This window comes from Sturnira hondurensis, unplaced genomic scaffold (genome assembly GCF_014824575.4).
Source record: "Sturnira hondurensis isolate 20B ecotype Veracruz unplaced genomic scaffold, ASM1482457v3 Scaffold0022910, whole genome shotgun sequence".
NCBI lineage: Eukaryota > Metazoa > Chordata > Mammalia > Chiroptera > Phyllostomidae > Sturnira > Sturnira hondurensis.
In genome coordinates this window covers 12,650,563-12,666,757 of record NW_028095541.1, presented here as the reverse complement: position 1 = coordinate 12,666,757, position 16,195 = coordinate 12,650,563, and the positions used below count along the sequence as shown (strand labels likewise).

Sequence of the window (16,195 nt, the reverse complement as noted above, 5' to 3'; positions counted from 1 at the left end):
TTTTTGAGGAAACTCCGTGCTGTTTTCCATAGTGGCTGTACCAGTTTATAATCCCACCAGCAGTGCATAAAGTTTCTCTTTCTCCACATCACTCATTATCTCTTGTCTTTTTGATGGTGGCCATTCTAACAGGTATGAGGTGATATCTCATTGCGGTTTAATTTGCTGTAGTCATTTGAGCATCTTTTCATGTGCCTGTTAGCCTTTCGTGTGCCTTCTTTGAAGAAATGTCTGTTCAGATTTTTCACACATTTTTTAATTGGGTTATTTGAGTTTTTGCTCTTCAGTTGTATGAGTTCTTTTTATATTTTGGATATTAACTCCTTATCAGATTTATGGTTTGTACATTTTTCCCCATTTCATAGGTTGCCTTTTCACTTTGTTGATGGTTTCTTTCACTGTGCAGAGCCTTTTAGTTTGATGTCCCACTGGTTTATTCTTTAGTCTGCATGTGTGCTTTAACTGTCGTAATTTAAAAAGTATTACCAAGACTTAGTTTTATTCTGTGTTCCTGTCTAGGAGTTTCAAGTCGTGCATTCAGGTCTTTAATCCATTTGGAGTTAATTTTTAAATGAACTCAATTTTAATCCATTTTGAGCGTTTTAAGATACGGGTCCAGTTTCATTATTTTAAGTGTGAATATCCAGGTATCCCGGCGCCATTTATTGAAAAGATTGTATTTTTCCATGAGTATTCTTGTGAAATATTATTTGACTGTGTAGTAATAAACTTTATTATTTCTTAATAAACTTGAAGTTTAGATATACAAAGAAATAAAATAATAATGTGGGTCTAATTGAGGATACTAAATTCTGAATTCTGAAAATGGAGAATAAACCTTTTTTTGCATGCCTGTAGAGTTTTCAAAGACTGGCCACATGTGTGGCTGTAAAGTAAGTGTTAATAAATCCCTGTAGTGGGCATGTTTGACCGCAACCTCAGTCTGTCAGCAATTGACTTCCCTTAAAGGGTAAGCAGTGGTAACCTTTGGAGTGTGGATTGAATGAGAATAAATGGACTTTTCCTTTCGATATTTTTATATTCAGAGTGCTGGATTAGTACCATGTAAAAATAATTAGGTATATAGTTATTCTGATAACTTATATCTGATTCATTTCATTTGTTTTGGGGCCTTTATGGTCAGGTTGGGACAACAAATTATTAATTTCCAGTAAGCTTACAACCCCAGTAAAAACAGTTAGAATGTCAGTAGTGACTGTGAATTGAGGACAGCCTTGATAACCACTAACTAGCCTTTAATTTTTAAAGTTTAGTTGGAAACTAAAAACTGGGGAGTTGAACTTTCACTGGTCATTTTTATAATTACAGAAAGAACTGGTTGTCTTCTTGGGCTGTCTTGCAAGGTTCATCTTTACTCTTTACCAAAACTCAAGGAAGTAGCACAAGTTGGGTAAGTATTTCTTTTCTTTGGAGGCTTTATATTGCAATACACTTAAATTATTTGGATGTTGTTTATTGTTGGTGAAGTATTCCACAGTCCTTCTAGCTTACAGCTTGTGTGAAAATAAAAGTAAATGAAAAGATGAAATACTGCCATTTGCAACTGTGGCAGTATTTCAGTGATTGGATCTTGAGACTATTATACTTCAAAGTGAAGTAAGTCTGATGGAAAAAGTCAAGAAATGTATGATTTCATTCACATGTGGGATATAAAAGAGAAAGTAGCAGTCAAATAAGCCAAATGAACAAAACCTCATAGACACAAACAGCAGTTGGTAGCGACCGGAGACGAAGGGAGGTGGGAGGAGGTAGGAGAGGGTAAAGGGAGCCAAATACATGGTGATGGAAGGAGGCTTGACTTCAGGTGGTGAACACAGTGCAAATGTACAGACAATATATAATAGAATTGTATGCTTGAAACCTGTACAATGTTATTAATCGTGTCACACCAGTAAATTTAATATAATTAAAGAAAAAGTAAATGAAAGTTTCTTAGTAAAAGATGCATTTTGGCTCATTTGGAGTAACAAGAGGGCTAATTAGAAAAGTCTGGTTAGTAGTTGTTGCATTAAAATCAACAAATTCTGTTTATCCATTGAACTGAAAAATGGGCTTATGACTTAGGCATGGTGAATAAATTTCTTGATCCATTTCAGGATGTTAAAGCTCTCTTATGCTTGTCACTTTGCTATTTGAGATATTTAGTCAGAAAATAAGCAGGCTGTGACAGACTCCACCGGAACTGTCATCTGACCCCTGGCGACTAGTCATTGATTCAGGTGTTCATGTCTATATATAGTGCCAGCCACCTTTTACAAGAAAAAGAAATGTCACCATTACTTGTAGAATTTGGAGCTTTTTGTGTATTTGAGTATTTACTACTGTTACTCCTCAGTGATTTATACACAAATACTAAAAATTATAAGTGGTGACACTTATAATTATGCTATTGTGATAGCTAACACTTTTGAATGCTTAACATGTATTAGGTATAATTAAATGCAGCTCAAGAAACACAGTTTAAAATTCAGTGACCTAGCCAATATTGAAATTGTAGAGTTCTTAATGAAATTTTACCTTTAGGGGTTTACTATTTGAACTTTTTCCTTTCTATGAAATTTTATTACTATGTTGTTAATAATACATGAGGTCTGTCCAAAAGGTATCCAGCCATGTAAAATGAAAAATAGAGATATTTGTTGAAGAAAATACAAGAAACATCGTACATAGGACAGTGACACCTTAGTCCCCTTCAAAGTAGACAACCTTGGGACCTCACACAGTTCTCCCAGTTGCCATCAGTTGCCCTGTCATATTTTCCTGAATTTCAATGACCATCTGAAATCTCTTCCCTTTCAAAGGTTATTTTAGTTCTGGGAAAAGTCAGAAGTCACAGAGTGCCAAGTCTGGGCTGTAGTGGGGCTGAGTCACTTGGGTGTTACGATGTTTCACCAAAAAACTGCACAAAACATGATACATGAGCGGGCACGTTGTCGTGCCCATAGCTGCTGCCTTCTGAATCATCCAAATAGTTTTCATGGAGGAATGTTCAAGTTTAATGCACAATTTGATGCAAATCTGTTGCTTTACTTGCTCAGCCATTTTGAATGTGATGGTCACACAGGCTCACTCAACGGCATCTACTGCCCCCACTGACTAGTACAGTGAAGTCATCACTGTTCACACATGGACGTTCCAGTCCACTCTCCTTGGTGGCTAGGTTACATCAATGTCATACAAACTGTTCTCATTATATTAACAGTGGCCAGACTTTTTCTGGACAGACATCATCTAATAATCACCCTGGCCAATGTGGCTCAGTTGGTTGGAGCATCATCCTGTAAACTGAGAGGTCATGGGTTTTGTTCCTGGTCAGGGCACATGCCTAGGTTGTGGGTTCAGTCCCTGGTTGGGGAATGTAAGAGAAACAACCAATGTTTCTCATATTGGTGTTTCTCCCCCTCTCTCCCTTTTCCCTGCCCCTCTATATATCAGTGAGTGGTATTTATCATATAAGACAAAAAGTTTAGAATGATAGGAGTATCTAATATGAGTGAGTATGTCTCATATGGTTGAGGATTAAAATATTTCAGATCAATATTTTTTAATAAAATACAGTTACTCTGTGTTTTGTAGTCTCAATAAAAGCTAAATAGATTTGGACTATGGTAAAATGGCTGGTTATGCAGTCAATTCCTAATTTTTATTTTGTGGCAAATATAAAAATCTCAGACTGCCTAGCTTTTTTCTCCTGTATGTAACACATATTAAGGGAATGAAAACTAACTTTATTGGCCTAAGTAAAAGCAAGTAAGTTTATTCAAGTAAAAAGTGTGTGTGTATAATGTATTTTATTGATTCAGTATGCAGAATGTTTCTTTTTTGTAGCTATTTTTATTAATTTCTGCATAATTCCTTCTCTGTTTCTTCATGCAAAAATCAGCAAATACAGTATATATCTTACATTTTCTTTCTCTTACAGACAAAAGCTGTCACACTATGTATACTTTTGCACTTGCTTCTTTTTTCTTTTAGGAATTTATATTGTAAATCACTCCACTCAGCCCATAACAATCTTCTTCGATCTTCTCTAGGGTTAAATAATATTATATTATGCAGATGTTTTATAATTTGTTCTAAGGATGGACATTTAGGTTGTTTCCTAATTTTTCTGTTACAGAATGCCAATTAAGACGTTTCTTTATTAAATCTGTAATAATGATTGTACCAAAGAGATTTTGAAGAATCCTAACTTTGTTTCTCTGCTCAGACCAGTCAGATCTATTGTAGGTAAAATGTAACTCTTACCTGAGGGTGAGATGCTAATGCTGTCATATAAGACAAATATCACCCTTACCTATAGTAAAGACTGCCCTTGCATCTCTCTTTGGAAAATACTATCTTAGAACTCAGTCTCTAGTGAAGCTAATTTTTCACTAGAGAAAAATAACTATAAAAATCACTATAACTCCCAGAGTTATAGAAACTTTGGGACACATACTCATTTCTTCTCAGACCCTCGAGAATGAATGAATGAATAAAATGAATGAATGAAAGCACTCTTAGCAGAGCAGATTTCACAGGTTTATCAGGAAGTCTTTGTCATGCCAGATTTTTCCCCAGGACATGCTCTAGCAAGGCAAGGAGCACACCTCTCCCCAACAGGTATTCAGGCTTAAGGGGATTATAGCCAGGAAGCGCTTCTCCCAGAGAACATGGGGACTTGGGCTTTGTCAAAGCTGGGGGGATGAGAGTCCATTGCTCTTTACTGCAGGCCCCCCCCACCCCTGAGTCCTTCCATGAAGGCCTCCCAAGTGATTGAGTCTGGCTTAGGTTGCTTCTCACTGTGAGGGGTCTTACCTGTCATTGACTTCCCACCAAGCTTTGGGGGCAGGGAGAGGAAACTGAGGCAGCGTTTGCTNGTTAAATAATATTATATTATGCAGATGTTTTATAATTTGTTCTAAGGATGGACATTTAGGTTGTTTCCTAATTTTTCTGTTACAGAATGCCAATTAAGACGTTTCTTTATTAAATCTGTAATAATGATTGTACCAAAGAGATTTCGAAGAATCCTAACTTTGTTTCTCTGCTCAGACCAGTCAGATCTATTGTAGGTAAAATGTAACTCTTACCTGAGGGTGAGATGCTAATGCTGTCATATAAGACAAATATCACCCTTACCTATAGTAAAGACTGCCCTTGCATCTCTCTTTGGAAAATACTATCTTAGAACTCAGTCTCTAGTGAAGCTAATTTTTCACTAGAGAAAAATAACTATAAAAATCACTATAACTCCCAGAGTTATAGAAACTTTGGGACACATACTCATTTCTTCTCAGACCCTCGAGAATGAATGAATGAATAAGATGAATGAATGAAAGCACTCTTAGCAGAGCAGATTTCACAGGTTTATCAGGAAGTCTTTGTTATGCCAGATTTTTCCCCAGGACATGCTCTAGCAAGGCAAGGAGCACACCTCTCCCCAAAGGGTATTCAGGTTTAAGGGGATTAGAGCCAGGAAGCGCTTCTCCCAGAGAACATGGTGACTCAGGCTGTCTCAAAGCTGGGGGGATGAGAGTCCATTGCTCTTTATTGCAGGCCCCCCCCACCCCTGAGTCCTTCCATGATGGCCTCCCAAGTGATTGAGTCTGGCTTAGGTTGCCCTCTGCTGTGAAGGGTCTTACCTGTCATTGACTTCTGACTGAGCTTTAGGGACAGGGAGAGGAAACTGAGGCAGAGTTTCCTACCAGAGACAAGCTTTGTCTCCTGTGGCTCGGATTCCAGAGGTTGTTCTTTGCCCTTAACCATAAGGGGTACAGATACAATTTCTAAAATCAGGCAGAGCAGTCTACAACAAACTACACTTAATTTCTTAGCTCATTTCACCTCATTTGTTCAACAGACATGAAAAGTTGTTATGTTCTGGGCATTGAGTTAAACTTCGAGGTTTGGAAATAAATTATATGCTTTCTGTTTTCAGTGCTTACGTTGTAACAGGGAGAACCAGCACATTCACAGTTGTATCATAACTGTGAATGTATTGATTCAATACAATGTGTCATATGCTCTGTCTCTGATAACATTCATCATGTTCCTTGAGTATCTTACAGATTATCATACATATATTGTTAGTTATCCAAATTTCTACAAATAGTCTTCTTGGAGGGCTGATAATTCTTTGTTGTAGGGGCCGTCCTGTGTGTTACAGTGTGATTAGGAGATGATAGTAGCACCCATTCCTCCCATCCATCCCTCCTGATGTGACAACTGAAAATGTCCCCAGACATTGCCAAATGTGCCCTGGGGGAAAACTCACCTTTGTTTGAAAACTACTTTCCTAGAGGAAGGAGAAGGGAACCTAGATGGTAGGGCTAGCTAAAACTTAGAAAAGGTTACCAGGGGATGTTGACCAGGAGGAGGAAGCTTAGGGATTTCTGAGGAGGGGACTGAGAGGGGTGGCAAAGGACCGGAAATGACTTCTCTGGCCCCTGAAGTCCTTTGGGGTGATTATAGCCAAGAAGGTCTGTTTAATGTATAATGTCCTATCAAGCATTAATCTTAAAAATAAAGTGTGAATGTGTATAACAACAAATTCATAAAATATTCTTAGATAAAATTAGGGCCTGTGTGAAAGTATTTGGAAGTTAAACATGGCTTTGCCATGTTTTTGCTTGTGAAATTGGATTTTTGTCTTAATTTGGTTCCATTGTGCTCTTCTTCTGTGTGTCATTTTGCCATTGTACCATGTTACGACCTTGTCGTTTTCTTCCCTTTTTTCATTGAGTCATTCTGCCAACAGGGCTCAGTCTCTGAGGTCTTGCATTCGTTGCTTTCTTCTTGGAAAAGTTTCTGTCAGTCATCAGTCTGCTGTCACATTATGTAAAATCTGGTCCTGTTTCAGCTGTCATTCTGTGTGTTCTTGTTGCCTGCCCCTTGCCACAGTAATTTTATTCTTTGTCATGAATTTTATTAGAGGATGATTGTAGTGGAGAAAACTGAGACTGGATTTTGATAAAGAAGGCATAACAAACACAAGATTTTGCCAACCATGTTGAATGCATCTTTCTAGCATTCCTTTGGTGGTTATATTTTATTTGGTTAGCTATTTATACCTTAATTTATATGTAGCAAACCATCTGCAGAGCATGTAGTGGCAAATTGATTTTTATCACTTTGTTAAATGTATATAGGTTTAAGTTTTAATAACTTTGGATAGTTATAATTTTTGCTCAGAAAGTTACCTATGCCCATTGTAGCTTTATGGTTAATTGAATATCTTTTGAATGACAAAAGGTACTTAAAAGGGCCAAGAGTTTGTAGAATAGTTTAAATTTTTTATCATTTGTATTTTGAGTATACTAATAAAAATTCCATATAATATCCTAAATTTTTGTCGTAACAAGTACTTAAGTCACATTGCTAGCTGCAAAGATGGAGTAAGAATAAAAAGATGAAGTTGAAGCATTTATTAAATGTGAAGCTATTGAGTAGACTCACTGACATTAAGAATGGTAAATAAGTTATCACAAGGTTGGTAGGTAAGATCCATTTCCAATGACAAACCTAATTTGACTTAAAAATACTTAGGGAAATGAAATTTCCTCTAACAATTCTTTATGACTTTAAGATTACAGTTTATTAGCCCATAAAGATTTTAAAAACTACAAAATTTTTTATAACGTAAGAATGCTATATTTTATTCTTAGTTAACAGATTAAACAACAATTTAAGTTAATGATAGCAAGTACAGTGTAGGACTAGATTTAATGTAGATTTTCTGCTGTTTGCTCTCCTCTCTTTTACATGCTTTACTGAATAGCTAGTTACATATTTTTTATACTATAAGATGCATTCTCCCTACCTTGGGGGGAAAGGGGGTGCATCTTATAGTCCAAATGTAGCTTACTGGGCTGGCTGTGGGGGTGGGTGGAGTGGGGTCACATGAGGCAGGAACACAGTGTTGCCGCTGCATGGGGGGGGAGGGGGCATCTTATAGTCCGAAAAAAAGTAAGTGCTTTTTCTTTTTGAACCACCTTTGTTAACTATCTTAATATTATTCTTTTCACAGTTCTTCATTAAATTGCTAAGGCTTTATAGCATCTGGCTTTAGTTATAATTTCTAACAAAGGCTGAGTAAAAGAACACGGGGTTAAAAGTTTTCTTATTTCATAAATTATTTGTAGTTGCTGACAACATAAATAGTTGATAAGGAAATAACTCTTGAAATCACAAAATCAGATTCAGAGAATGTTTATTAGGTTTGATAGCTGCCAGATACTATTTAAACATATATTGCCTTACCTTTTTGAACACATTTTATAGTCATGTTAAGTGACTATAAATTTCTTGGATAAATGCCAAGAAATGGAATGGAATTGCTAAGCCAAAGAATACGTATGTTTGTAAATTTGTAAATACAAAATTACTAGTTTTCCCTCTCTAGGAGTTGTTCCAGTTTATACCCCACATTATACCCCACGTTATACCCCACTTACATAGGAGGGCCTCACCAGCCTAGTTTTTTGTCATATGTTTGGATTTTCCCTCCTTCCTCCTTCCCTTCTGCCCTCCACACTGTTGGGTGAAAATATTTTAATATGGCTTTATTTTGTATTTTTTTAGTGGTAGAAGTTGAGCCATTTCATTTCCTTTACCTTCACTGTATATTCATGTCTTACAGATATTTTTTCAGTTTTAAAGTTGGAATTGTTATTTTATAATGGAGAAAGAGAAGGCTTTGAGATAATCACCTGTTTATCATTAATAATATGAAATTGGTCTTAAGTCTATTTGAATGCACACATGTATGTGAATATCACATAAAGGTTTTTCCTTTCTTCTAAATGAAGTTCGGGAGTAATCAGTCCAAACCAGAGTTCACAGTGGACCTTAAGGGGGCAACGATTGAGATGGCTTCAAAGGATAAATCCAGCAAAAAGAATGTATTGGAGGTAATAAATTTTTTCTAAGTATAATTCACATTCTTAACTGTAGTAATTGGATCTTTTTTGAGTTATGTTAGAAAATGGTCTTTTAATGTGACTAGTTCTGGCAAATTTGGTCATTAAGTTCATTTTTATTACAATTTTTTTAAAAGCTGATGTGAATATCAGGGCTTTATTTGCGTAAGTTGTTGGATCTCAGACTACTATTGGATCTGAGACTATTGGACGCTCAGCTTTTGTTTCACAAATCTTGCTTTCCCTCAGCAGTAATAAAAAGTGTGTGGTTTCCTTTACCTATGAAATCTAATATTAAAAAATATATTTTTTCATTAAAAACCCTCCCCAGTAACATATGATTCTGCATCAGTTATTTATTGCTACAGTCAAACTGCTCCACAATTTAGCAGCTTAAGAAAGGAATCATTTTATTTGCTCAGTTTGGCCTGTAATGAGCTGAGTGATTCTTCTGAGCCCACCTGGAACCTTTCATGAAGCTTCAGTCATCTAGTGGCTTCACTGGGGCTGGGTGGTCTAGTTCATGTCTGGTATTGCTGCCAGCGGCTCGCTAGGCCTCTTTTTCCGCAAGAGCTCTCATTCTCAAGGAGTGTACCCCAGGCTTCTTTACCTGATGGTATCAGGGTTCCAAGAGTGAGGGAGAGAAGCTGTAAGGCTTCTTGAGGCCTAAATTTAGAAGTCACGTGTCAGTGTATTCTGTTGGTGAAAACAAATCAGTCGGCCCACCAAGTATTCAGGGTTGTGGGGAGCTAGAGTCCACCTGCTAATTATGGAGCAGCTAAGTCACATCCTAGCTTAGTGTGAATATAGAGATAGGATGCATTTTTTAGGCCATCTGTGCAAACAGTTTTCCAGATCCTAACCTACTCATGTTTCAGTCTTTTCCTAGCTTGTTGTCTAGGCAGATTGGATTAGTTGCTCTTTTCCTGCCTCTACGATTTTCACTGTATTATTTTGCCTTGGGTGCTGACCCGTGCCAATCCCTGCTTATCAAAGGTTACGGATCTTCCGAGCCCGTAAGAAATGTTACCATAACACTAATGTTTCTTTTTTGTTTATGCTTTTAAAATAGTATTTTTTAAAATTTATTTATTTATCTTTAGAGAGGAAGGGAAGGAGAGAAATATCAATGTATGGTTGCCTCCCATGCATCCCCCACTGGGAACTGGCCTTCAACTCAGGCATGTGCCCTGACTGGGAATCAAACTGCGGTGGTTTGGTTCGCAGGCCCGTGCTCGATCTGCTGAGCTACACCAGCCAGGGCAACATTTATTTTAGAGTACCTTGAGTTACCGTCATTTGTAAGGGGGTTTTTTTATGTCCTTTTAAGCAGAGATACTGTATTTTTTGTTATCTTTAAGACCTCTAAGAGGTATTTTACGTGCACTGAATATGGAGTATTGGTTGACTGACTTGACCCACTCTCTAGAAAGAAATGAGAAAGTCACTGTTTTCTCAGTTAGTCTTGCAGTGTCAGTAACTGATTCCAGAATGAAAAGGATTCCATGGTCAAATACCTTTTGTGAACATTACTTCAGGAACTGTATTTGAGGCATATGTCTCTGACTGTTGTTTGAGAAACACTGCCATATGTTCTCGTAGGAAAAAATAAAAACAGTTATCAACCAGAAAATAGGGAAAATGCTTTCTCCAACTACCTTGAAATTCTTCCTCAATCAAGTGTTAAGAAACTGGAAACCAAAGAAATTAAATATAAATTGGTTATTGCTTTTATGTAGCATAATACAGTAGTATCTTTACTTGAGTTAGTTTATGATTTGACACTTTATTTAGTAAATTTAGTAATGTGTTTGCCCCAAAGGGATAGGACATATATTGTCTGTGTTGTCTCTGTACAAAGTCATTATATTTGTCTATTAAATTGGAAATGGTGACGGTCCAACTCTTTGTTTTGGGTTGACCAAAAAAGTTCATGTAGTTTTTTCTGTACAATGGCTCCAGTAGCGCTTAGTTGTCTAACTTCATTCAAAACAATTTTGTTAAAGTATATTCTGACAGTTGTCATATCAGTGTGCATTAAGAAAAAATACCAAACTAGTGAGTTTTTGTGCAGCCATTTTAATATGGAAGATGGAAGAAAATATGCAACATTTTTGACATATTATGCTTTATCGTTTCAAGAAAGGTGAAAACACAACTGAAACACACAAAAAAGATTTGTGCAGTGTGTGGAGAAGGTGCTGTGATTGATTTAATGTGTCAAAAGTGGTTTGCAAAGTTTCTTGGTACTATTGACATTTTGGCCAAATAATTCTTTGTTGTGGGTCTGTCTTATGCATCAGAAGATGTTTAGCAGAACCCCTGGCCTCCACCCACTAGAAACCAATAGCAGGAGATAGAGACATACTCAAAATATCCAAATCAATAAATTTATAAGTGAAAATGAAAAATGTGTCTTTTATTTTACAGAAAAAACTAAATGGACTTTTTGGCCAACCCAAAAAGTCCCCATTCTTTTTCTACATTTTTAATCAGAGGGAAAAGAATTCTCAGATTTATGTGAAAATACCATATGTTTTCTTTCTTTATAAACAAATGATGTTTCAGTTCTAATTTAAACTGTATAGCTTTGATACTTGAACATATTTTTAGTGATAAAGTATTAGATTCAGCATTTTTTGACATTTATAAAATGAATTTGTGGCCCTAAAATAATAGATTTTCACGAAGAATTTACTGAGAAAAACTTCATGTTTTATAAAATGATTCAGGTGGTGTTTTTTACTAAAATAAAAGATATTCCATTGCTGTGTAGTACTTAAACCTTTCATCACATAATACAAAATACAGCATCTAATCTTCTGCTGGTGGTTTTATAGAGTTTGAATATGAATGTATTCATTTATTTGGTTGTAAGCACTAACCATTCTCTTTCTTTCTTTTTCGCTAAAGCTGAAAACTCGTCAAGGAACAGAACTGCTAATTCAGTCTGATAATGACACTTTTATTAATGATTGGTTTAAAGTTCTTAGTACTACCATCAATAATCAGGTATGTGTTTGACTTAGGTAAATTTTTTTTTACTTCAGAGCAGCTCTTCTCTTTGGCTTTTTAATTGGTTACTACATATCTAGGTTCCAAGTTATATGAAAAAACACATTTTACAGTGGTGGGGAAGATAATGGTCACCTTAGTAATTCCCAGGGGCTGGTAAATGATTTAACATTCTCATTTATGTAGTGTTTAGCTTTTTAAAATGTGTAAGTTATTTTAATTAATTTCCACATGAGGCATTGGTCCAAAAAGAAATATTTCAATAAGAAGGGGCAGTCAGATTGTGCCTAGTACATAGGGTTTATTCAGTGTCTGAATGAGTTGGAAATAGTACTGTTTGGCAGAAACAGGTCCTACGAAAAATTGTGAAGTGAATAAAGCTATAGTCTCTTAATTAGCACTTTTTCTTCCCTAGTGACACTTCTCTTATGCCTGTCCCCCTAGGTGTTCTCAGGTGCTCCGGCTCTGACCCCTCCCCCTACCAGTGTTTACCTTATGTTCCTGGTAAATTTCTCCTGCATACATAGCAGCCAAAAAGAGCCTCAGATTTGTATTCAGGGCGCTACCTTCTTAGACTATATTCTTAGCTCCTTATAGGGGCATGGCGCCTAAGTAAGGACTGTATGCCATTGACAAAAATGAGTGTGTTGTGGTTTTTTAAACTAAGTGATGACAGAAAAAAGTTGGGGATGACTGGCTTTAGTAGAGATTAAGATGTCTTTGAGAGAATTTATAGGTGAAGCCTCATAAGTACCAAGGTTTTCTACCACCACTGGCCCCAGCATTTCACTTATAAAATAGGGAGGTTGGATATGATTGCCTCTAAGTATTCTTTCAAGCTCCAAGATTCTGTGGAGCTTGAAACTCCATAGAACTCAAGTTCTTGAGCTCTGAACTCAAGTTCAGAACACCCATATTTGGAATCTGAGTATAGTTAATTTTTTCTCTTAACTTTTACTTCCTCTAGCATGTGATTCATCAGTCTGCAGTATATATATATTCTTCGTTCGTAGTTTATAGTATTCTGTAATATTTCTGAATCTTGCTTCTTCCTTTCCACTTAGTCCTGAAACCAGCCCAGGCCTTTATATGTTTGTACTAAGAGTAACCTCCTAAACAGTTTTCCTTATTTCATCTCATGTCCCACCAATCCACTTGTAATGCCATTGCTATGTGAAACTTCCTAATGTCAATTTTACAGTCCTCTCCTGCTTAGAAACCTTCTGTGACTCCCATTAAAATTCAACAGCCTGAGCCCAGTCTGTCTTTTCAGTTGTGCCATCCAGTCTACCCGATACGGGCTTTCGGCTCCACAGTAATATGCGCACTGTTTTTTTAAAGCAAGTCTGGCTGTATTCATTTGACAAATGTGTGCATGCAGTACACACTGGGTGATAAAGCAGCATGCGGACAGATGCTACACCTCTGTGTGGAGCTTGCTGGTAAAGACAGGAGACTGCTCAAGTCACACAGCTGAACAGTTCATATAATAACATGTGACGAGTTTTCATGGTGTTACAGAATGTACAACGTGCTGTGAAAACACTGATGAAGTAGGGGCTAACTTAGTGTAGGGCTAGGGAAGACCTTGCAGAAAAAGTGTTTTTTTTTTCCCTTAAATTTAATCCTTTCGGGTCTGGGAATAAACCGAGTTGAAGAGAGGAATGTATTACTGACCATGAAATTTAAAATATGTACTGTTTACTGAGTGGCGAAAGAGACTGAGCCGTAAATGTGCACGATCTGCAAAACCTTTGAAGGGAAAATTATAAAACTTTATCAAAGAAAATTTAATTAAATGAGAAGTATTATTGTGTTCATGGACTATCATGTTCATTGAGACTAAAAGTCTCAATACTGTAAAGATTTACTTCCAAATGATTTATAAATTTATAGATTTGAGATTTTTGAATCTCATTCAAAGTTCCATTAGGTTTTCTGGTAGAACTTCAGAAGTTTATTCTAAAATTCATACAGAAATGCAAAGGGCTAAAAATGTCTGAGACTTTTTTGAAGAAGAATGTGCAAGGGCTTGATCTATCATATGTCAAGATAATTAATACAATGCTGTGTCCGTACCGGACAGATACAGAGATCTGTGGAACAGACACATTATGCCTAATAAAGCACTGTAGAAGAGCGAGAAAGAATAAACTTTTTAGTAAATGAGGCTGGGTCAACTGGATATGGAAGAAGAAATCTGAACCTTTCCCTAAATTATACACAAAAGTAAATTCTTAGTGGAGTCAATGTCTTGGTGTGAAAGGCAAAGCCTGGTTGGCTCTGGGGACTCAGTCTGGTTTTCCGACCTGTAAAAGTGGTCGTGGTTGGGCTGTGGATGGGGATCTCTAGCTTTTCTTTCAGTGCCTGACATTCACAAGTCTGTGAGTAATGATTAACTGTTGACCCAAACTGTAATTTGAAAAGCTCGTTGGTGTGAAAAATTAACTGTTGGCGGTTCAACTTTATTTTGTCTTACACTGTTTTTCTCAGTATGTAGCTTCATCCTGTTCTATCACCACAGATTGTAGCATGACCTTTTAACTGTTATTTCTGTCAATATGCAGTTGATCAAAAGTGAGGCAGGCAAGATTGCTTTATCATCAGTGTAAACCCATTGTCCTGTGACTTATCAGTAATGTTTTACTTGGGGGAATTTAGAATTAATGGTAAGGGGAAAAAAGAATAATTTAAATGATTCATCAAATACCTAAATCATACCTGCTGTATATATATGCTCCTTAGTTCCCTAAAATCATTTGGAAGAGTCAGTCACTGATCGTGTGCTGTTAAATCTAAAGTAGTCAGAAGTAATGTGTGTTTGGGAAATCTCTAACCCATAGACAGTTGAAGCTGAAGAAGCAGTTGAAGAGGAGATACCAGATTCACCAGGAATAGAAAAGCATGATAAAGAAAAGGACCATAAGGATCCTAAGAAACTTCGTTGTAAGTTATTCTTTATTTGGCTGTTGCTTTGAGTGAGCTTATTGTCTTCGCTATTCAAACATTTTAAATAAGTATCTGAGGGAAATCTCCAATGTCGTAAGAAAGTTACAAGGTTAAGTACTTTCTATCTCAATATTTCAGCCCTCTCCTTGCTAACTCATTGTTAGCAATGTCTGTGCAGTGTCATCGTGTGCCTCCCTGGAGTCATGTTAGTTTTGAAAGACCATGATACTTCGAGAGGGGAAAAACATGTTAGGATGTACTTCTTTTAAGGTCTCTACAAAGGTGAACTTCATTGATTTAAAAACATGTAATTACTGTTTGTGATTCTAGGTATAGTCTTATACTTGAAAAAGTCCAAAGTCACAGGATATACGCAGTAACTCCATACTGGACAGTTCCATTGCAGGCAGCCTCCTCTGGATGAGGAGCTGTCTCTGTAAATGCAGCTGATACTAAGAAGAGCATTGTCTAGTGTGGGCCCCTTGGGAATTACATTGTTTTAAATAGGCTATTTGCCATGACTCTGAACTTTGTTTAATCTGTTTTAACAAATCTACATATTTCCAATGAAGTTTAGGATGATTACTGACATTGTCACCCTGTAACAGTGTAAACAGATAAAAATGTTATCATTGAGAAAATGTTATCATCATTTCCTCAAATGCAGTTATTTTTCAAGAAATTTATTTTTTGGATCTTTGTTACGGTAATTGAAATCAGTACTACAGGCAACACAGAACATTTTCCAGATTATTCTTAGTTCAGAGTACAGATAATTATGATGAGACTTTGTCTGAACTACAAGTAATTATGATCTCTCTCTCTCCTCCACCTTAGTTCAGTAAGGATAAGGAAGAATAGGGATTTTTGTTTGTTTTATGATTGTTTTTTGTTGGTCTTTTTTTTTACCTTCTAAAATTGATGGAGGGTCAGAGAAGATAAGTTATATCATTTATTAAATAGTGACTATAAATTAGAGTAACTTAGGAATGCCTTAATACATATACCATAGAAGGTACAGTTTGTGCCAGTGAAATTGGGTCTGCATTTGTTTGATTTTNATAAGGAAGAATAGGGATTTTTGTTTGTTTTATGATTGTTTTTTGTTGGTCTTTTTTTTACCTTCTAAAATTGATGGAGGGTCAGAGAAGATAAGTTATATCATTTATTAAATAGTGACTATAAATTAGAGTAACTTAGGAATGCCTTAATACATATACCATAGAAGGTACAGTTTGTGCCAGTGCTGAGTGATTAAAAAAAGTTCTTGTTTGATTTGTCGCTTTGAAATTGGGTCTGCATTTGTT

General features: G+C 36.4%; 1 protein-coding gene across 8 annotated transcripts in view; it reads left to right on the top strand.

Moving 5' to 3' along the window:
- ARHGAP12 (Rho GTPase activating protein 12) overlaps window positions 1-16,195 on the top strand; it is a 116,810-nt gene that overhangs the window by 93,537 nt on the left and 7,078 nt on the right. For all 8 annotated transcript variants that reach the window (XM_037037278.1, XM_037037276.1, XM_037037274.1 and 5 more), the window contains 4 exons: window positions 1,330-1,411; window positions 8,814-8,915; window positions 11,838-11,936; window positions 14,783-14,885. In XM_037037278.1, the coding sequence (XP_036893173.1) occupies window positions 1,330-1,411; window positions 8,814-8,915; window positions 11,838-11,936; window positions 14,783-14,885 (386 nt within the window). The remainder of the gene's footprint in view (window positions 1-1,329; window positions 1,412-8,813; window positions 8,916-11,837; window positions 11,937-14,782; window positions 14,886-16,195) is intronic.